At 33.8% G+C, this 24204-nt stretch overlaps 1 protein-coding gene across 3 annotated transcripts in view; it reads right to left on the bottom strand.

Annotated features, from left to right (window-relative positions):
- LOC110113617 (DNA polymerase epsilon catalytic subunit A) overlaps positions 1–24204 on the bottom strand; it is a 58913-nt gene that overhangs the window by 12876 nt on the left and 21833 nt on the right. For all 3 annotated transcript variants that reach the window (XM_020846263.2, XM_028696839.1, XM_020846262.2), the window contains 12 exons: positions 21888–22064; positions 19363–19476; positions 14347–14451; positions 12513–12631; positions 12285–12426; positions 12102–12196; positions 11813–11918; positions 11652–11731; positions 11379–11555; positions 5201–5288; positions 5044–5124; positions 4802–4945 (listed from right to left, as the gene is read on the bottom strand). In XM_020846263.2, the coding sequence (XP_020701922.2) occupies positions 4802–4945; positions 5044–5124; positions 5201–5288; positions 11379–11555; positions 11652–11731; positions 11813–11918; positions 12102–12196; positions 12285–12426; positions 12513–12631; positions 14347–14451; positions 19363–19476; positions 21888–22064 (1428 nt within the window). The remainder of the gene's footprint in view (positions 1–4801; positions 4946–5043; positions 5125–5200; positions 5289–11378; positions 11556–11651; positions 11732–11812; positions 11919–12101; positions 12197–12284; positions 12427–12512; positions 12632–14346; positions 14452–19362; positions 19477–21887; positions 22065–24204) is intronic.

The raw sequence follows: 24204 nt of genomic DNA on the forward strand, positions 1-24204 counted from the left end.
TGACATTGTGGGTTTAAATTTTCAATTTTAATATAAAAAATAAATATATGCTTATAAAAAACTCACACGTAAAAGCATCACCAACAAAATTTTCTTCATAATTAAGTCAAGCATCGCCTATTTTATATATATAGTTTATGTAAATTTAAATATAAATCCATATTATTTAATATTTTAAAATCCTTTTTCTCTATTCTAATTAATTATAATTTTCCTCCATCTTTTTTCTGCATGAAAAGCTTTTCCGATTCTTTATATCTTGACTTATCAAATTGAAATGATGACATTTAATGCATCAACTTTTAATTGAAATTGCCCAACTAATATACTTTCTAATATCAAGTTGACAAAAGAGCAAGCATACCTTTTCCTCTCTGGTGTTTTGAACAACATGAGGAGAAAACCGTAGCCTCCCCCAGGGCCCCAATTGTAGATACGTCTCATATCTCAGCCTAGCCAACTCTAAAAAGGCGACGAGGCAAAGAAGAAACAAAAAAAAGAGTAGAAGATAAAGGGAGCATGTCAAAGTTTGGTACTCTAGTTCCTACAATTTTAGTATTTGTTCCTTCCTCCTTAAGCACGTCACACCTCTCGCTCCCTTCCAACTTCTCACCTAAATCTTAGTATTTGAGCCTGACAAACAAGAGGTTTAACCAATCTTGATTACTTAATACAAATGTCCACCACATGCCAAGCTACAAAAGAATTATATCTAAAATAATATGTTCCAAGAACCACGACTAGACTCCTAGCTTTTGGTTTTTGAAACATAAATACTTAGCATTTTCGATTAAGTGGAGATCCATTTGAATCATTCCTCCAATCCGAGTTCAATTCAGTATCAAAGTGTAGATCTTACAAATTAAATGTGAGATTATCAAATGATAAATACAAGAGCAACAATCTAAGACCCATTGATGCAAATTAGTCCACAACTACAAAATGAGTACTCTACATCACAAACTACCTCCAACCTAGTTCAATCCAACAATCAAGCTCTAAAAATAATGGCACGATCTAGATTCATAAGAAAATATAGATCCTACTTCTACCCAATTGTACACTAGCATGAGTGGAGTTGATGGCAAAATCTAAAATGAAAGCGTAAGTAGCTTATGCACAACTATACCATGAAGGCAGGTAGAGCATCAGCATGCAAACCACCCTAAAAATCATTTTAATTACATATTTAATAAGGGTATATGGAGTATGATGAGAGTTTAATATAGATAAAGGACCAAATTGGTCCCCAGCTATTTTGAGGGGCAAATTTGGTCCCTCAACTCTTTAAAATGGGACCATTTAGTCCTAACATCCAAACTAATGGAAGTTAAACTTAACGGTGTTAAAAAATAGGGGTATTTTAATAATTTTTAATTAAACTACAAATTAAATATATTTTTGAGTAATTATATATTTGTTTAAATTTATTAATCATTTGTTTAATAAGAGAAATTAATAATTATTTTAGTTATAATTTTTAAAATTTTAGTCATATATTAATTATTTAACTTAACTAATAATATCTTAGGGATATTAACTAGCTTAATTATCTAATCACTATTATAAATATTAATAACTTAAATAATTATATAACTACTATTATTATTTACATTATTAAGAACTAATTTATTTTTAAAATTTATTAATTTATATTAATTAAATTACATAAATTAACTCCCAAATGATTTGCTACTCTTTCTTCTCTTTTGCATTATTCGTTGTTGTTGGACACAATAGGGTTTTTAATGAGTCGCTAAAGCCTTTCTTCACCTCCTTCGACGACGTTCCTTCCTGTTGAATCAAAATTCGCAAAAGTTTGCCGATGTAGCAACAAGGGGGTTTTGAACGAGTCGTTAATGCCTCCTTCGACGACACTCTTTCCCGTCGAATCAGAAGTCGCGAAACTTTGTCATTCTTCCTGTTGGGTCAGATGTAGCGACTGGAGCTCGTTCACTATGAACGTAACTATCGTTCCCCTTCTTCTCTTATTATTGAGTTTAGAGTTTCTCAAAGGCAAGTTCTAAGCCAACAAATGCAAAATTCGTTGAAAGTCTAAGAACAAAGGAAGTAGAGGAAGGTCTTCCAAAACGATAAGCAAGATGGTGAAAACTCTAAGAACAAAGGAAGTAGAGGTAAAGACTTTACTCCTACATTGCAAACAAGGATCACTTAGACTGAAACCAATGGATGTTATACGTTGAGAAGAAGCAAAATAGAGAAGAGGCAAAGAAGACTTCACCATCATAGCTACGCAATTAGTGGAACAACTAACAATGCCAGATATTGGATTAGAAACTTTGATGATGCATGGAAAAAACAAATAAAAGAAAGAACTCTCCCATTTCAATATCCATATAAAATCCTAAATAATTAATGCAACTATGCATGTAAAATTGGTAAGAACATAATCATTAAATCTCTATTTGAAAAACTAAGGCTAGATGCCGCTCCATACCAAATCCTTATGCTTTAGGGTAGATCACAAAAGGTATAGCACATTCAAGTAACTCACTATAAGGTTTGAAAAAACTGGATATTTCATAGATACCATCACATAACACTCTCTAATAAGAAAGAAATGTTTTGATACCAAATTGATGATAGGGTGTGAGGAGAAATTCCTTTTAATCGTCATCTTCATAGCCTGCATTCTCCATTTGAATTCAATTGTAAGGAAGCTTTGCAACTAATGCTAGAAAAGAGGAAATGTGTAATACTTTTCCCTTCCCATTTACACTTGCCATTAAGGGAGAAAGGAAGGCTTGAAAATTCTCAAGAATAAAGAGATTGAAACTAGAGAGAAGGGAACTTGTAGGTAAGCAGAGAAAGGAAGGCGAATAATGAGGGAATATTTTACATGTCATTCATAATTCAAAATTTCCAAGAGAAAAGGACCAAAATGGTCCATTGACTCTTTATGAAAGACCAAAATAATCCTTAACTCTATTAAATGATCATTTTGGTCTCTCAATTCCTTAAAGAGAAATCAAAATAGTCCCACAATGGGACTATTTGGATTCTTTTTTAAGACTTGAGTGACCAAAATGATTATTTAATATATTTGGAGACCATTTTGATCCTTCATAAAAAGTCAAGGGATCATTTTGGCCCTTTTCTCAAATGTCCAATAACATCCATTCAAATCCCATCTATGAAATAAGGTTAAAAGATAAAATCATATTAGTTTAAAACTTAAATGCAACTAAGACCTAAAATCTTATCATCTAATTTAAAAGTAAAGATAATCATTAAAATTAAATGCAATAAATTTGATGTAAATCCTAAAATAACATAAAATACTAGGACAATGATCTAAAATTGTTTTTGATGTCTACCTTATTGTTTATATGAAATTGGAGATGGTGGAACCAATTCATAAATGTCACTTGAACATTTAACATATGTAGTCTAAAAATACAAATTAAAATCTGGAGGCTTTGGTTTTGGATATAGCCATGCTTTACATATCTTTCTGAGAGCAGCATCATAGAAGATCCCTAAGAAGACATGATAGTGGTGAAAATGATAACATGAACGCAACTTGTACCATTTGAGAGTAGATAAAACCAATTTTAGAAAATGTGGATAACATGCATATCTGGAGAAATATCTTGCAAGAATATTAGAATTTATGAATCAACCTATTCATTCATCCTAATATTTGAATAAGTTATTTTAGCAAAAAAAATAAGCTTAGCATAACCTCAGATTTAGGCTTCAGAATAATCATGAGACCATATTTTGAGAATAATGGGAGCCACAATAGCAACTACCTTTGGAGGAAATCTCTATCAAAATCCCTCTCCACTACACACACACACTCTCTCTCTCAAAATAGTCTCTCTAAATGTTTTCCCTCTTCCTCGTGAATGTGTCACCAATATGACTCAAGGAAAATGGCACATTATTGATCTTTTCACATGCCCTTGTACGCATCTTTTAGCAGGGAAACTATATTATGCTATTTTGCATTTTCTTTACACAGGGAACAACCTCAATGGCTTCCACCTTTCTTGATGAGTAGAAATGAAATCTCTTATTCAGCGCTCCACACACCACCCACACTACCTATCTGTCTTTCTTAATGCACTTGGGACTTCAAGTCTCTTATGTCACTCATTCACGCCTTTCTTAATATAGTGGGCCTATCACGAAATTTTTATACCCTTTTTGTATGGGGGGAATGCAAGATTTAAAATAATTCATTATAATCATCAGACCCACTACAATATGGCTCGTTATAGTTGTCATATTGATAATAGCAAGAGTTACAGTTCGAAGTGTAATCATAAGAGTTCTATAAAAGATAATTGCAAGATTAAACCAATTTCAGATCATTTTTAAGCTCATATATATACTCGATTTGAATATATCAACTAGCCACACAATTATTGAAAGATGTCATCTATTAAATATGTGGATTTTACCAAAACAATATCTAAACAACAGAAAAGAATTACCTTGTCAATTTGATCAACTAAAAAGGTATTCAGATGCTTCACAAGAACATTGAGTCAGGCACTTGATAACTACAGAAAGGATACCATCAATTATTTATAGAGTGCATATCTATAAGCGCACACACCTCATTGCCAAAGGACTTCAAAGTGACATCAATGCTATGTCTTGAATTATAACTTTGGAAACAGGTTATAATTTGTTTAGATCTTACAAATGGTTTAAAAGCCTCAATCAAGCAATGAAGAACACCAACTATGACAGAGAAAAACTCTGAAAAGCATCTAGAAGATGAATCAGAGCTATGATTCTTCTATAAGTTTGGACAAAATACTATTACCTGGAATACTTTTATGAGCTTCAGCTCCCCTCTTCGCTTGATTTCAAAACCTTTCAGTTCCGCTAAGCTTCCATCATGATTAAAAACTGCATATCTCTTCTTAATTAAGATTCCTTCTTCCTTTGAAGCTGGAATGATCATTGCCTTCAAATGTTCGAAGTATAATTTGATCAGCTTAACATATCAAAAGAAAAATGGAATTTGATGTTATAATAAAAAAAAAGTCACAGCTTTTTGCTCACTTTGTAAGGTCCATCCACTTCGAACTCAATGGAGCATTCACTGTGTGTAGCATATGTCTTAGTAATAGGGTCCATAAGTGTCTAGAAAGAAAAGAGAAAAATAAATAAATTCCATGTATTAATCAATTCCATATTCAAGAGGTCTTCAGTTGCTCACCTGATATTGATCATTGGTGTTATTTCTTGCAACATCAACATTAAGCATGACGCATGGATATGAAATAGTGAACTTTCTATTTGCATCTCTACAAATATAATCCTTGATCAGCTTGTGGAAGTTATGATATAGTAGATGCATATGATAAAACATTAATTATATAATAGTACATCACATAATGACTATAAAATAAAGAGGCTCCCAAAGCAAAGTGCATAAAGCTTTAGCAGTTATGGTCTATCTTTTAAGATTTGCATTCAACAACAAGGCATTGGTTCTACATGAATGATCGAAGAGCAGTGAAAAGTGGTACCAGTCTCCCTGGGTATCATCCAAAAACAATGAATTTCCACAGCCTATCTATCTATATATAAGGCATCCCTTCAAACAAAAAGTAGATTAGGATATAAGATAATCTGATAACTAGCAAGACCACACCTTGCTAGCTAAGGAGCCATTGCTTTTGTTTCTTTTTAGCTGTATTTTTTTTCAGTTATTTTTGTGTATGGATGGATACAAAATTTAGCAGTCTTCCCTTTTGTTTTATTTTGTTGAGGGAGGTCTCTTCTCGGGGACTTCATACTACTTTGTACTCACTTGTACTCTTTATGTTTTATTAATTAAGGCAAATGCTACTTTCAAGGATGACGAGCAAGAAGGTAGATAAATTCTCTAAAAAATTATATCCCACTTTTAGCACATATGAAATTTACAAAAATATTTTTATTAAATTCTATATTAAAATTTTCAATCATTTTGATACAAAGAAGTCTATAGAAATAAATAAGTATATTAGCATTTTATAATTAATTACCTAATTAAATAAAATTAAGTATAACACAAATTTATCTTTTCAACTCAAATATATTGTAGCGATTCAGCTTTTAATCCAAAAATCATGATCTAAAAATTTATCCCAAAGAAGATCCTATAATTTAGGTGAGATGCTCAATCTTTAAAATTATGAGAAAATTATTCATGGAACTTAATATTTATCAAATCCTATAATTGACATTATGATCAAGATAAATTTAATGAATTTTTATAAGATAATATGTCTAAAGAAATTTAAGATATTGAAGATGACAAGTATATCTTACATGCAATTTAAGTATAAGGTGGTAAATTGATCCCAATACCAAATTAGCTGCTAATATACACCAAGCACTTAGTGTCTATTTAATGACTAGCCTTAATCAAATGTTCTCTCTCATTACTAGGACAGGTTATTAATCATAGGGGTTTGTGCCTATAAAAAACTTAGAACCAGATGATAAAATTGATGTTGGCAAATGGGGGGTCAAAACATGAGCCTAATTTTTGGGTTTTATTTTTTGGGGAGCCTTTAAAATCAGCTCATAAATGTTTAAATGATAATATTGACCTAGAGCTCATAAGTATACCTCTACCTTTCTTAACCTAGAAAATTATATATTGAGTTAAAACTTAAATGATAATTTAAATTGAGATTTTATATCAAATTAATGAATTATATAAAATAATAATAACTAGAGAAGTTACCTATACAAAAATAGAAATTTATTTAATTATGCTATATTTTTATATTAATGAAAGAATATAAAACTAAATACAAATATGCTAAATAATGAAATTAATTTTTAATAGTAAATTTAAAATATCATTTATTTTAGAAAATAATAATAAGTAGGTATGAATTTTTCATTGAAATTTCATTCATGAAGTTATATAAAGATGCTTAAATGTGCATGATTGAATGATGCAGTACATCCCTTTACAATATTAATTGGAGGTGCAACTTACCCGGCTCGTGTGAAATGAAAGGAATTTTGAAAAAGATTTTTTTACTATTTAAAAGGTGTCTTCTGTGACAGTTGTATTAGTTACAAAAAATACTAAGACAATATATGATTGTTATATATATGCATAAGTTATGATTGATATTCATTTTTTTAATTAATTTTTAGTGAAGTTACTTATATTTTTAGAGCAAGCATACATATTATTTAAAATGTATTGCATTACTATAATTTTGAAATATGACATGCTCACTGAATTGTGTTATAACTCACCCATATTTTGCAAACATACATAGGAATCGATCAAACTATTTAAATGACTGAAAGAAAAGAGAATGTATGTCATAGACACAACACTCTAAGAGAAAAATATTTTAAGTATTTTACTTCAAAAATACAATTGAAGTTTTAGAGGATCTTTCAATATATTGGAAATAATTTATTGATAGAAATTTTTGCAAGCAAAATTTATGAATCATCCGAATGTCTATTTCCACCTCGTTAAGTTAAGCCTCTTAATTAGGTCATGATATCACACATGACTAAAGGTTAGACTCCTTGAGAACCTTTAATTACCAATATCTAATAATTATATAAATTTTCTCCGCAAAATTTTAATCATCAAAATAGTAATCTACATAAAACAATTCAACAAAAGGACTGGATATTTTATTTGTATGAGGGTAAAATCAATAAATTATGAGATGAAGTTAGGACTACCATTTAATGAATGGGCTAAAATTAAATAAACTAAAATTGTTTTATAAGAAGAAAGAAAACCAAAACAAACTACCCTCAGAACAACCGGCTAGTGGTCACCTCACATGTAACGATAAAATAGGTAAATAGAATTGACGCCGGAGCTGAGCTGTTTGATTGTATTAACTTCAGGCTAATTTTAAAAAAAAATAAAAAAAAAATAAAAAAAAAAAAAAAAAAAAAAAAACTTAAGGGGTATTAACTTCAGGCTAATTTTATTCCATTTGGTAGCTTATATGGCTACATAGGTTTAGTGCTTGCTTTTGATTGTGTGTAGCCTACTATGTTGTTACATGTCTATAAATACCTAGCCATTCATTGTAATATGCAGATTTGGAGATTAATAAAATTAGAGTTTTACTCTCTTGTGAATTTATGTATCCTAAGATTGTTCTTAGGTGGCAGTTCTTGCTCCAAGAAGGAGTTCTTGGAGTGGTGTCCGGCGACCGCCATCGGATCATCGACGTGGATTCGTCGAGCCCCCTACGGTCCGGTGTCATTTGGTATCAGAGCCGGCAAGTTGCTGGCGTTCTTGTTCGTCACCGTTTGCCTCTGCCATCGGCGTCATTTGGTGGCGAATCGGCCTTGGTGGAAGAAAGAAAGCTCAAAGGAAACAAGAAGAAGACATCAAGAATATCAGTTTCGGCCACCCAAAAATTTGTCCTGTTGTTGCTCTCGTTTTCACATATGTCCAAAAATCCACAATTATCAAGAAGAGGCAAAGCTTCATCCAGCTTGCGGTTGGTGCATGAGATTGCCTAGCACTTCAAGTTTGCATCCACTAAAACTGGATTGGCGTCATTGGGCGAAGGGCAATCCAGCAATCGCCAAGTACACAAGTCCTTTTTGGAGATTGTTCTTCATCTTGGTTTTAAATTCCAGCCATAAGAGAAATTCGATCAGATTTTGGCAAGAATTCTATTTCTTTGTTCATGTTTGTATCATGACGTGAGCTCACGATTAGCCGATCTTTGTCTTACCACCCCAACCATATCAGCCAGCCAAACTACTGTTTCAACTTGCTGATGGCTGCAAGGCAATCTTGAACTATCTTCAACAAATAGTTCACTGATTCGTGGATCTTGCTATCTATAAAGGCATTACTCAATCGTAGTGATTCTTGCGGAAGTTGTTTCTGTCTGGAAGAATTCCTCTTGTCCGAGTCATTTGACAAGCAAGATATTTTTTTCCAGCCCAAAATAGTCTAACAAGATGTCGTCTCGCCGAAATCATCAACAAACAATTCAAGAAGCTGAAATCGAAGATTTCCTACAAGAAATCGCTCAACTAAAACTGCGATTGTCAAGAATTGAAAGAAGGAAAAATTGGAGCCCCCTTACCGTGGACTTTAATGGCGTCCGGGGCAAGTATGCTGCCACGAAGGATTTAATATCTCTCGTTTCAACTAAACCCTTAAGAATCGATGACAGCGACAAGAGCATCTCAAATGATCAGATCTCTTCTACCCACGAAGATGTGTTTGAAGAGCCACCTTGTCATTCTTCCAACTTACCCTCAACTGAATTTAGATTCGAAAAATTTGAAAATCTGTTGCCAAAATCGTCGCCTTTGCCTGTCTTTGATGAACCTGTGTACGACGTGTACGATGACGACATGTTCGGTGGAGTTCTTGATCTTGGTCAACCCATATATGATGATGACGCGAGCAAGATCTATGAAAGTTCAAACTTCGTAGGACAGGCTCCGCATTTGCTTTGTCAACTTGGAATCAGGGAAGTTGGATATGAGCACATAGATTGGAACTTCACTTTTTCACATGAAACATTTGCTTCTGAAATTTCTTCTCTGAGCTCATCTAATTTCAAGGACAATGTATGGCATGATGATGCCTGGAAACAATGACATGACAAGCATTTATCTTCAGAATATTCATCTCTAGCTTCAAGACTTCTCTCCATGGGATCTCAAATTGGTACAAGATCTCAAACATGCACCCCGAAGACTTACGTATCTTCAATGCCCATCACATCCACTTCATCAAGTTCCTTTAATGGTTTTCACAACCTATTCCATGAAACACCTTCCATCAACAACATGTCACATAAATTCACAAACCAACAGGAAGCTTTGACATAAGCTCAAATCTTGTTGCCATCCAACAACGGTGGTGGGGTTTCTCTCCAATTTTAGATGTCCAAGGATTTTCAACATGATTCCAACAACTTTTGATTCTTCTACTACCCGATCAGATGCATTTGATGTTTGTCAGAATTCAACTTTGATGCATGACATAGTTGATCAGTTTGATATCAAGTCCAATTCAACTCTTGAAGAGTGTCGTTTGCATGTATTACTACGACTCCAGCTTATGTTGAAGTCTCTCTTAGACGGGGCAAATGACACCGGGTGGAAATATACAGGCCGGTTTAGCCAACCAAACCCGCCTCCTTGTGACCAACGGGACGGGACATCTTCCTATGAGCCTGAAGTTCCTCCTACCCCGGTAGTATGATGTCGGAGTTGAGTTGTTTGATTGTATTAACTTCAGGCTAGTTTTATTCCATTTGGTAGCTTATATGGCTACATAGGTTTAGTGCTTGATTTTTATTGTGTGTAGTCTATTATGTTCCTACATGTCTATAAATACCTAGCCATTCATTGTAATAGGTAGATTTGGAGATTAATACAATTAGAGTTTTACTCTCTTGTGAATTTTTGTATCCTAAGATTGTTCTTAGGTGGTGGTTCTTGCTCCAAAAAGGAGTTCCTGGAGTGGTGTCCGGCGATCTCCATCGAATCGTTGACGTGGATTCGTCGAGCCCCCTCCGATCCGGTGTCAAGAATGCTCAAGGACATGCAAACTAGTGGTCCGCCACAACAACTTTGATCCAATCCAACATCTGCCACAATTCTTCCGACAAATCCTAACAAAACTTACCAACCAACACAACTTTCAATTTTTAGAAGAAGGATACAATGGGGTGGAAACTTGTGGAGAGAAGAAAGAAGTTAGAAGACTTGGAAGAAGAGACAAGAAGTGAAGAAGTAGCTATCAAGCTAGCGAAGAAACCCTCAGGTTTTTGACTTTGTTTTCACTTCAAAAAGCTCCTCACAACAGCCCAAATTTTTCCTATAAATAGGAGAGAAAAGGAGGCCAACAGTCATGCTCAGTCACCCACTATAGCCAACCAAAAAGGGGAGGAAAAAAGCAGCATTAAAAGGCACGGGATAACCCACCAGACAAATCGGGAAAGCCAAGGGACAACAGTAGGAACTAAACAGGCAAAGCAAGGGAAACCGGGAAAGCCAGGGAGCAGGAGCAGAAACCGAACAACCAAGCAAGGGAAAACGGGAAAGCCAGGGAGAAGGAGCAGAAACCGAACAGCCAAGACAGTAGCTCAGCCGGCTCCAACAAACCCAAACCCAAGCAGCTCAGCTGCCACCAACAAATCCGTATTAACCCAAACACAAAGCACTCAAAGAAGCTAGCACACCAAAGGAAAAACATGTCCAATGAGCACCTATACCACAAATGATCATCGGTTTCCTTCCATTATTGGGTAAAAAAAATAAAACTCAAAAATTATAATAACATAAATTAAAAACATGATTATGAAGAATTGAATGCATCAAAAGGCCTGCCCATGGATGCAGCAAATTGATAGAAACAGAATACTTACATTATTTTAAATGTGAAGTTCTCCGGGAAAGACCCTGGAAGAGCACACCAGATGCCATCTGTATCCAGTTCAAGCGGCCTTCCAATCTTTTCAACAAGCAAGCGAGCATTTTGAATGATCTTTGCCCCAGTGTAGGTAACAACGCCTGCCATTTCCATTGAGTACCATCTTGCACCCCTTCAATTGTTTCATTCAATAACATTACAATGAGCTCCAGATGTATGCAACGAGATGTAATAGAGCAATGATAGAAATTTTGTCAAGGAACCTTACTTGCGCATGACATAACCATAAAATGAATTGAGTATGCATTTATGAGCAAGCTGTAAGGAATCATAAAGAATAACCATGTCCTGTAATTTTGGAACAAGATAAATATATGAGAAAAATGTGCATCATGCGCTTTAATCAATTCATTGAGAAAGTATTCCGACCTGTGCTTCCTGGATCTTCATTGAATTTCTACTGGCTTTTGCATCTGCCAATTTTCCCTTCCAAACTTTGTTCAGCCCCTTATATTCATATCTTCTATCTCGAAAACTGAAATTTAAAAAAAAAATAAATAAATCTTGTCAATGAAGTTTAAAAATAAAATGTTTAAACAGTAAAATCATATCAGGAAAGACCTCAGAAACAGTGATAATTAATAGATACAAAAAACAAAAGCATTGAACAGATAAACTGCATGAAAACACGAACTATCAGTCAGAGATTAAGTTGGACCTTCGAACTGTATTGACATAGAAGGGATTTTCCCGCATGCAAATGCTGGCTTCTCGAACCTCCATCACAGGTTTGTCAAGAACCCGTTTATAAGCCTGTGGTTGAACAGCAGGATATATTATGAATGCGTAGAACTGAGAAACTAAATGAACTGATAAACTAAATACAGGAACTAACGTTTACCTTTTGACAGTACTTCTTCAGGCGCTCTTTCAGCTTCAACTGTTGTTCTGCCTTCGGCAGTTCAATAAAGGGCCTTGGAGTATGGCTTTCATTTGATTCGACAAGTTCTGACTCTATTTGCTTTTTCATATGATAATAATCACTGAATACAAAGGGATGAGGGATCATAGAAAAGCTAAACACAATCTGCTAGTTAAAAGTTAACACAGATTTGGCATTGAAATAAACCTTTTTTTCGCCATGTAAGTTTCCCCACGCCAAACCCATTCAAGCTTCCGGAGACAATTCTTTCCAGGACGATTGAAATCACATGCTGTGCATACCACATCTGAAACTATTGATGGTGGCTGTAGAAAAGAAAATCATCCAAATTACCAAAATTATCAATAAGAGAAAATTTGAACCTAGGAAATAATTTTGTTCTAGTAAAAGAGCAGACAGATGAAAATTCCAAAAGCCTACAATCATATGGCACTCCTGATAAAAATGTATATGGCATTTAAAAATGAAGAAGGTTTGATACAGCCAGCTGAATAAAAAGGGATTGGTAAGCTACCTGCCAGAGAAGATCGATAGACTGCAAACAATTAAAGTTAAGACAAGAGAAAGATAGCAGGAAACACAAACAACATGATGCACGTCTGACGAGAAAAGTTAAGAACATATGGCTGAGAGTTTTAACATTCATCCACAAGCGCAAACAGTTGTTCTTTTTCTTTTAGCTGTTTGGGGATCAAAGAATGGGCACTATTGGCAATAACTAACCTTACATAAACAATCTAACAAAAAGGTGACATGTGGAAACTAATAGCACAGTAGAAAAACACAGGCAGCACAACAATTAGTTAGACATAACAAAGTTGGATAGCCCATCCTCTGATAGAATTTAAGATTGCTCAGACTATCAACCTAACTTCAACGAAGGAACAAACAGCCCCTCCACTTTCAGAAAGTAGCACAAATATCTCTAAGATTTTGAGGGAGAAAAACATACAAAATAGATCTTTTTTCTTGGATAAAGATCTCAAATTCATTCATGATTTAAAATTGTGCAATATGAGGCTCGCCTTAAGACCCGCCTTTGTGCAATTCCAGTAAAAAAATACCTCGATGCTTACGCCTCGAATTTTTTTAAGAGGCTTGCGCCTCAACTTGGTTGAGGCCCGCCTCGCCTCACTGGCATGAGGCTTACGCCTCACGCTATATATATTAAAACTTACATAAATCTTGAAGTAAATGCCCGACATTGGACTCTATAAGAGAGGAGGAAGGGGAGAGACCAGTTCATCATAATGATGATTCAAATGAAGAACCCCTTGGTGATGACAGTGCGATGACTTATGAGTTCTTATGTGATATGTCATTGATATTTATTTTTGGAAATTTGAATTATATGTTAATGAAAAGAATACTGGGATTTGGGAAAGATAGAATTTTGAGTTGAACTATATTTCATGTTGTCTTATTATTGGGATATTTTGATTTCACTTCATATCTTATGCTTTTTTATGTTTTATATTATTCACTCATTAGTATATAAAAAATTTATCATTTTATGTTTACGCAATCTTTTGATTTTGAAGCTTATGCCTTAAAACGCCTTGAGGCTTACGCCTCGCCTCACGAATGAAAAACGCCTCAATACCCGAATACGCAAATTTAAACATTGCATTCATTTCAAGATCCAAATGACTTTGAATTTAATAAGTCATTTTTAAGTTCCACTTCTAATTGCAAGTAGTTAATTTAGATCTCGTCAACAGCAAAGTTTATATTAATCTTCCAAGTTGGTTATAGAAGGGTAACATAAAGCCCAATAAGCCCAACTCATATGTTGGAAGCCTTTGAGTGTGTAAAATTGCCTTAGAGATACATAAATGAGTAAATAATGCACTAATTAGAATCATTAAAAACTACCAAAAAATGGGTATTTCGGTATCTTTACCCTTTAGAGATACACGGGATACAAAGAAGAAAATCAATATAAATTTTTCTTTAAATAAAGATCATAGCATTAAAAAGAAATCATACAGCATCATCCACAAATAAGGAAAAGGCAAACCTGGAGTCTGTTTGTCAAAATGATGTTTGGATACATTGCAGCAACGTCTAAATGATAGATCAAAGGGCATTCCTCACGCATCGGATGGTCTCGCAACAACATAAGCTGTTTCAAGAAATAAAATTGAGAATCAGTATAAACGAGGAAAGATTAATATGAATCAACATTTTAAGTTTGATGTGCAATTTATTGTTTGCAAAGCTATAGATAATAAAGCAGCTTTCCCAAGTTCAAATGCAAACACATGAGGTTTAAGATCAAGTTGAATAATGTAAAGAACATACATAATTATGAGGAAATATTACCAAGTAAAGACAGAATATAAAATAATTGATAACTTCCAATATGATAAAAAATCTATTATGATAGCACTCCACCTTAAGCTAAAGTTATTCGCTTAAGAAAACACGGCGCTACGGCATAAACCCTGCTCTCTCAAGCCTAAGGTCCAATTTTTCCCCGAGGTAGATTGGAATTTAAATTAACCAAATTTCCTCCGATGAACGACATCAAGGTTTTTTTAGTTTTGATGTTCCACTTCCTATGAGTGCAAGACCTCATAGTTAATTACCCTTCCTGACGCATAAAAGGGAACAATCGATTAAAAATGAATTGATTTTTAGATGTGCAACAGTTGTAAATTTTGTTTGTGAGGGATGGAGGTAAACCCGATCAAGATCCCAGGGTTCCATCGTTCCGGGTATACCGTAAGTTTCAATCTACCAACACTAACAACCATTATTGTAGTATCCAGAGAATCTGATTAACAACTATGGGTTGCCTCCTCTAAAGCTATTTCCCGTGCTGACTGGTTGATAATGGTGGGATCTAGAGTAAACTGAAGTGGATAGAAATAGATTATTTGGTTTGGGTTAGGACATGCAGCTCCGCTTAGGAGTTGCCCATAGTTTAGATTTATATTGGGTCTTGTGGCTTCGTTTAGGAGTTGTCTGTATGTTTGGATTTGGGTCGAGATTTACGGCTTTCATTGAAAATAGCCCGTGTAGCGGGTCTTACGGCTTCCCTTGGAAGTAGCCCGTATACCGGGTCTTACGGCTTCGTTTATAAGTAGCCCGTGAATTAGAGAAGTTGGGTCTTATTGCTTTCATTGAAAGCTACCTGTGTAGTAGGTCTTACGGGCCTCTATTAGAGATTGCTAATGTTATCAAGGATGCTTTATTTGCTCTGGCAAAGTTTTCCCTAACACCCTAATTAAAGTATGACTTACGGCCTCTTTTTTTTAGTGAGTCTTATGGCCTCTATTAGAGGTGGCTCATAGGGTTTAGGTTGCTTTTACCAAGAGATTTCCCCTAAAGTCGAACTTACAACTTCTATTAGAAGTTGTCGGGTAGGTGTTTACTGCTTCACTTAGAAGATTTAATTAGTGAAATAGTTACCAATAGAATTTATTACTTCTATTAGAAGTGATCTATAGGGTTGAGATTAGTAACAACATAGTTTTACGCATTTCACTGCATCGACACCAACATTAGCGTCTTGTTTTACCTACAATAGCAGCTTAACTTTCAGTACTAGCAATTTTAACTAGTTTTGCTTCAGAACTAGTCTTGCCTACAGTAGTAGCTTTGTTTCTTTCCATTAATAGTTTTGTTACACCAATACTAATTTGTTTTACCAGTACCAGACTGACATTTTTGCTTGTTTACTTGCAGGCACATCATACTTGAGTAGCTTGGAGAGCTCACAGGTAGCTACAGCTGAGCCTACTACTATGAGTTAAGAGTTTGTTTGTAGAGTTTTATTTGTTCAGATCTGTTTGCATTTAAGAGTTGGTAACTTGTACTTGGGTTGGATAGTGGCGAAAACATGATTTTCTTTAGTTTACATCATGAATATTATTCTTTTATAATATATAAAAAATTGTACATCCAAACTGCTAAGATACAAGATAAAATCACTAGACTAAGGCTTTGTTTAGGGCGGTTTTCTTACTACTTCTTAAAGCAGCTTTCTAGTAAAAAAATTTTAATTTTTGTACTAAAAAATTGCATTAAGAAGCAGTAAGAAAGACGTCTCAAATGAGGCCTAGGTCCAAATCTGTTCCTTACCATTCTAAAACAACAATTATAATATCTGATGAACGAGAAGCACAATGAGATAAATAGTTCGAATATAAAGTTCAAACAAGCAAGAAATGAACATAATATGTCATGTTAATCACTGGAACAAATATGAGCATTAGTATAGATAATATAGCTAACTCAATGCAATAGGATTTAAATTAGAACAAGTTTCATTAGTTAAATATTTAGATAACTCATTCATAAGTTATTGTATAAATATAATAGCAACACCAACATCAAGCCTTTTATCCCACTACATGGGGTCGGCTACATGAATCATTTTTCTCCATTGTGTCATGTTAAGAGTCAAATTCTCATTTAAATCTAATAAAAAATATCATTTTTAAAATTTTCTAACAAAGTCTTCTTAGGTCTACCGCTGCCCTTCTTAACATAAGCCAAATCTAATACATTTACTCTCGTAACCGGGTCATCAGAGGGTCGACATTTTATGTGACCAAACCATCTAAACCAACTCTCTCTAATCTTATCTGCCACTGGAGCTACTCCAACCTTTTCACGTATATGCCCGTTTCACATTTTATCTCTAAGAGTAAAGCCAATCATCCACCTAAGCATTCTAATCTATGCAACACTTAATTGTATACTTCTCTTTTAATGGCCAACACTCTGCACCATATAGCATTGCAGGACTCACCATTATCTTATAGAATTTTCCCTTTAAGTTTGAGGGGTACTTTTCTAACATAAAACAGGCCCGATGCATTCCTCCACTTCAACCACCCAACTTGAATTCTACTAATAATATCCACGTCTATTTATTTCACCATCACTATAAGTAGTAGTATAAATGTTTGCAATATATTAAACTATAGCTATTAAATATCACATCATTTAAATGTGCTAGGTTAGTCTAGTGTTAGCATCAAATTTCTTATTTATTTTCATTTTCCTTCTCATTCCTATTGATCATTGTCTTAAAATTATCATATAATATCAATATCGTAGTTTAAAATTGCGCAATAAGAGGCGCGCCTCTACGCAATTTGACCCCTAAGAGCCTCATTGCTTAAGCAATTTTTGGACTTGGTGAGGCTTACGCCTCATGGAACCTGAGGCGCGCCTCAGAGGCGCAATTGCGCAAATTTTGGTGAGGCGTACACCACATGAAACCAGTCCCACTCACTTAAGTTCATAATAAAAAACCTCATTTCCTCCTTCCTTCTACCGACCTACCAGAACTGAAGAAGAGCTCCGCAAGCAGTTTGTAGACTCCACACAATCCCACCCTAGCTTCCCTCGGCCGCCTTCCTGCCGGCACCGCCTCACGCCGATGAGCCTCTTGTGTCCGGTCGCCCTCTATGACACTTTTTCAACCGATTTTATGGTTTTTTTTTTTTAATTAAAGGTATGATTTTTCAACTTATAGAAAATCTAGGGTTTAAAATTTTTTGAGATTTTTTATTTGATTTTGCATTTGTGCATTAGGAAACATGATTATGGGTATTCATAGATACAATTGAAGATGAAGATGCCTCCATTGAAGACCCATGTAGTGATGGGACATGATTGGATTTTAGATGTTTTTTCTTATTTGTACTTTAGGAGTTCTGATAGACTTTAATTTCTAGTTTTGTACATTTAATTATGCTATTAGATGCATATATTGCATCTATTTTTTTTGTTTTCCACTAAGTTCACTTCTCTTTTAAATGTTTTTATTGTATCATAGACTCTCACTGCTATTTATCTGCTAGAATACTTAAATTCTCATTTACACAATTCTTCATCCGTGAGGCTTAGGCCTCACACCGCCTCGCCTCACGGACGAAAAACGCCTCGAGGCTTATTTCCGCAATTTTAAACCTTGATCAATATAGGCTTTGGCAAATTTATAATTTTGATAATCACCTAGTATATTGGTCATAATAACCATTGAAAAGGTTTGGACTTAATCTAATATAATAATTATCCATGGCCCATCAATCAAGGTTAGATCATCTCATGCTTCCAATATCAAGAGTCAAGAACCCCTATTTGATCCCTAAGCCTCATGTCGTCAGAACTTTTTCTTCTCTACGGGCAAATCTATGGGCAGATCATCGTAATCTACCAACTTATCCCACACGACATGAATTTTCATGGTGTTCTTTTATATTTAGCATCATTGTAATAGGCTTTTAAAATTTTATTCAAATGTTTTCATGAACCTACATTAACTTGTAACTGAGGTATCAATATGTAATATTCAAAATAACATATAGCATTCGAAATAGTATATAACTCATCCATGAAAACAATATGGCTTTGTATCCACAATTTGATTGAAAGTTATTTATTCCACAAATTTGTTTCTGGAAATATCCATCACATAATCTCAACAAAGATATAAAGATGAGCACAAATTAATAGAAACATTTATTGTAAAGAATGCAACTATTCCACTTAACTATATAGCAACATTACTGCATTTCCTTATTGTTTAGAGCATCGGAAAATGGAAATGACATGAATGCAACTATTTGGCAAGAATAGAAAACTACGATATTGTCTTTCCCAACAACAGCAACAACACCAAACCTTTATTCCACTACATGGGGTTACCTACATGAATCATTTTTTTTCCGTTATGTCTTATTAAAAGTCAAATTCTCATTTAAATCTAAATAAAAAAGGTCAGTCGAATAAAACATTTGAAGACAAAAATTATATGTAATAGAAAATTCGAAAAATTTAACCAAGCAAATCTTCGATGACTTTGACTGAAGCTTATAAAGGGCAAATAATTGGATTAAATGAAGAAATAAAAAAATATTAGAAATGATCTTTTTATTAAATTTAAATGAGAATTTGACTCTTAACAGGACACAATGGAGAAAATTGATATATATAGCTAACCCCACATAGCAGGATAAAGGCTTGATGATGTTGTTGTTGTTGTTATGAAAAAATAAGGAAACGCAGAACTCACCTTATCCAATATAGCATTTTTTACATCATCATAGTTTGCAATAGAATCAACATCAACTTTCCCCTCAACTCTGATTGCATATTGCAGATCACGATCAAGATTATTGATTAGTTGCTGAAATGAACGGATACGTCAACATCAGAAATATTAGCATATTTAAGTAAATACACCATTGTAAGTCACGAAAGAAGATCTAACAAGAAAACGCTAAGCAATAAAATACGAATTTATATACCAGAGATATTACAATTAGTTAACATAGAACACTAAACAAACATAAAAGAAAAAAAAAATAACAGACAAAAACAGTTCATCCACTGCGGACAATCCCACATTCAAAAAAATCATTTCTCAAAATATAGATAGCTCCATTATATTATCAGTTTGACAAGATAGAGTTAACAAAAAGACAAATCAACTATCTTAAATTCCAAAGCCTGACTGAAGACAATGAAGAAAAGAGCAGATCACTATTGATATGTTGAACACTGCTAAACAATCTGGATTTCACTGAATTTCAGGAACAAATCATCTGCAACCTGGCCATTTTATGGTGTTGTAATATACGCTTCACCAAAGAGGATTTAAAAAAGAGAAACAAGAAATGTAGCGCTAAAATCTACATCAACGTCTAAATTTTAAAATTTATGAAATCAAGAAGCTCCTGGTAAACCATGTTGAAAGTATAAAGAAAGTTTCCTTTCACTCATAAGATCACTAAAGATTAATAGAGTTGACAGTCTTGAAAAGTCAGAAAATAAGAGAGAAATGGTTACATAGGAAAGCATTTATCCTAGACAAATTTGCTTTATCATTCTTATATCATCATTGTATCAGCATCGCTATTGCCAATCAAAAGCTTGGAATAAGAAACATTGTGAGTTGATGTAGGCCAACAAACAATTGCAAATTTATTCCAACAAACGATGGCTTTATTTTTTCTTCCATAGCTAAACGAACAAGGAGAAGGCTAGGTTTAACAGTCTTTGTGGAGTTTATGGATAAGGTTTGTGCTTGAGAATTCTTGAAGAAGGGTCTTTGTGGAGCTTATGGATAAGGTCCGTGCTTGAGAATTCTTGAAGGAATAAATACAAAGAATTAAATATTGTAGAATAACTTGAATGTGATTGATGGAGGGTAGAAGAATTTTACAAACACAGATTGGAGTAATTCTTATGCATAACTTGGATCAATTGAGAGAGAAACTACAATCAGCATTGAACAATTTAAAGCACACTATAACCATCAACAATTAATGATAATTAAAGCCCATATAAAGGGTCAAATTTATAAAGATGAAAACCCTAAATCAAAGGTAAGATTATCTTCATCTATGGTCTAATATGACATGGGTAAAAATTCTTTTACGAGTTTGTCTTTTCAGTTACTCAACATATGATATTGTACTATGACATTGACAATGAAGTTACCATCTAAATTGCCATCAACCTTTTATTGATTGAAAAAACCAAGCATATTTTATTAAAGATATTTTACTTTCATGAAGATTATAACTGCTCATATTTGTAGCTCAAAATAAATGGTTGATAAGGTTCTCCAATTTTCTCATTTCTATAATAAGTCATATTTCTAAAGTACTATAAGGAGAAAAGATGGAAGTTAAAATAAGTGCCAAACCGATCAAGAGAATTTGATTAAGTTACAAGCATTAAAAATGATAATAATAAGAACAAAATTAAAAAAGAGGAACCAAGAAAGATAAAAATGTTATTTCCAGAATTCATTAAATAAGAGTTTTAAGGAAGAAATCCTTTATAGGAAGATAATGAATAGATAATAAACTATATATATTTATCCAATAAAGAGAAATGAAATTTATTACTTTTAAAAATGTATAAAGGTAAATTATAGGTACAAATGTGATATCTATTAAGATTTGAAAACATAATTGATGATAATTAATTTGGTTAACAAATCATTTCAATGAAATGTAGAAGACAAAGAATAATAAATGATTAAAAAAGAAGCCTTTAGTTACAATTATTTTAAAAAAAGAAGTTTTGAAGTATGCCAGTTACAATTAAATCAAGTTTATGATTTATATAATAAAGTTTTAGGAGATAGTAATAGAACATAGAAAAATTGCATTCATACGATAATCAATCTAATTTTATGTCAAGAAGATCCATTTGATGTAATTTTAAGATCCATTATTTCTATGTGAAAGCAATTAATAGAAAATAATCTTACAACATGATTTAAAAAAGAGATCTTAGCAATGATCACTCCAGATTATTTGCAGTCACTACATAGTTAACAATCATGCTGAAAAAGGCATCACATCTAGCATAAACAAAACAGCATGATCCAACTCAATCTTCATTCACTTGCAAGGAAATTATCCATATAATCACAAAATTAAAAGTTAACAATCTGCAGTTAAACACTAAAGTTAAAGCTTTTTAATTAAAACCCCTAGATAAGCAACAAAATTTTGCAAGATATCTATTAAATATTAATGTTTTAGGCAACTTGTACTCCTCTTTAGGCAACAAGAAAATAACCTCATATGAAGCTGAATCAAGCTGAAATTTTGTAGGTAGATCTGCTCTAAAAACACCACATTCAAGGCATTCAACATGGCCTCCAATATATGTTTCGCTTTCTAGAAGCCTGTTGTTGTGGAATTTCTCATGATCCTCCCGATGTTTGTTGGGACATATCACGTTGGCCCTGTATGCCTTCAAAATAAAAAGAAACATTGTTAGTATTTTCTAAGCTGGAAAAAATACTAAGCAAGAAAAAAGAAGTTTCCACAAGTAATATTAAACAATAGCAAATTTCTTAGAAACAAAAAACCACTATATCAGTACAAACAAAATGAACAATAGTACAATATGTTATTTCTTAACATATTGCTAAAAAGAGATCATATTAGTTCAGAAGACAGGAAAACTTGCATAATTGAGGGAGTTTTCATTGTGAAACGGAAATGCAGCAAAAGTGGAAGTATGGAATCAAGATCATTAAAAAAATGGTGATAAACTAAAACCAACCACCCTAACATGCACATTCAGTTCGTACTCATTGTAAAAACGACAATGCAGAAAAAGTGGAAGCATGGAATCAAGATCATTAAAAAAAAAAGAAATGGAGATGAACTACAAGCAACCACCCTAACATACATTCATGCGTAGTAAGATAGTTGGCAAATGATCAATTATTTTAGTTAAAATTAGAAGAATTCTTTAAAATTAACTTAATATTTCTCGAAGAGTGTAATGTAATATTAATGAAGGAAGTATTTAAATAAGTTTCATTTCTTGAAAAGAGGATTTAAACAAATAAGTAGCCTGATCATGTAAATCTAACAAGTTGTTTAGAGAGTAGCACAGATAAAAGTACATAACCAGTAACATAAGTTGCAAAACATTAAATAGAAATTTTTTTGTTTAATTCAGCCCCATTCACCACAATAACCACTCCGAAGTCGATTCAATTAAATACGACAAAAATGGCAAGTGACAGACGCCGCAAATGCTGCCCGAAAAATGCATTGACCAAAAGCCAAAATAACCCGAACAACATCCAATTGCAAAAAGGACTATGCTAATGCATTCGAGACAACATAAATAACACGAGAGGCGAGATTTTTATAGAAAAATCAACTCTTTAGCGGATAATTTAAAAAAAAAAATTATATGTTATCGAGTAGCCAACTGATTGAATTTGGATTCACCTTTTTTACCCATTTATTAAACAGGCCGGGTTCAAATCAACAATAATCAGATTAGTCTCATTTTGGGTTAGACCAAACCAGACTCATTAACATTTTTGACACCCCTACATGAGGGAAACTAGGCCCTCATGTTTTATAAAAAATAAAAACCTCGCCCACTCACTCTCCCTCACCCAACCTCAACCTCCTATCTCTCCCTCTCATTTTCTCTCTTAGTGTCTCCAGGGAACACATGACCCCCAACCCTAGCTCTTCACTGCCCTCTCTCACTCTACCTTTCTCTCTCTAAACAAAGAAAGATCTCTCTCTCTTCCCCTCTCACTCCTTTTAGATCTCTCTCTCTCCCTCTATCTCACTCTCCTCTCTATCTTGCCCACATTCTCTCTTTCTTTATCTCCAACTTCCACTCCCTTCCTCTTTCTCTTTTAGTCCCTCTCTTTATCTCTCTACCTCTAGATCGCTCTAACATTCTCTCTTTACCTCTCTATCCCACCATCTCTCTCACCTACTTTTTTCCATTCTCTCTATAACTTTCTCCCACTATCTCTAATTTTATCACTCTTCCTATCTCTTTCTCTCTCTCCCCCTCCCTCTCTATCTCTCTATCTCTCTATCTCTCATTCTCCCTCTCTCTTCATTCTCTCTCTAAAAAGAGAAAAAGAAAAATAAATAAATAAAATCAATGAGCTGCCTCATCCTAGCAACCATCAACTCCTCGCATGAAGGCATAACTTGATAAACTATCAAAACCCTCAACATCTCAAATTCCTTATGTTTGAACGAGCGAAACTCCGTGCGTGATTTTTTTAACACAGCGGTGAAATTCAAATATAAATACATGTGTGTGTCAGTCCTTATATGACCGATAAATATTGTAAACTTTAAAATAGGTATTTAAATACGTTAATACCCATACATGTCTTTCTTGACGTAGAGAAATAAAAGATCCCCACCGCAATACCTCACAACACCGACCATGCACGTACTTTTAACTTTTAAGCATGGGGAATGGCCCAACACTCCCGAAAATATCCCCCACATGAAAAAGACACCGGGAGGTTGCTAATATTCACACTAATAAGAGACCAAAAAAAAAGAAAAAAAAAACTTCTAAACATAAATTGAGACCATTGAACTTGCAA

Source organism: Dendrobium catenatum, unplaced genomic scaffold (assembly GCF_001605985.2).
Source record: "Dendrobium catenatum unplaced genomic scaffold, ASM160598v2 fragScaff_scaffold_847, whole genome shotgun sequence".
In the NCBI taxonomy this organism is placed as follows: Eukaryota; Viridiplantae; Streptophyta; class Magnoliopsida; order Asparagales; family Orchidaceae; genus Dendrobium; species Dendrobium catenatum.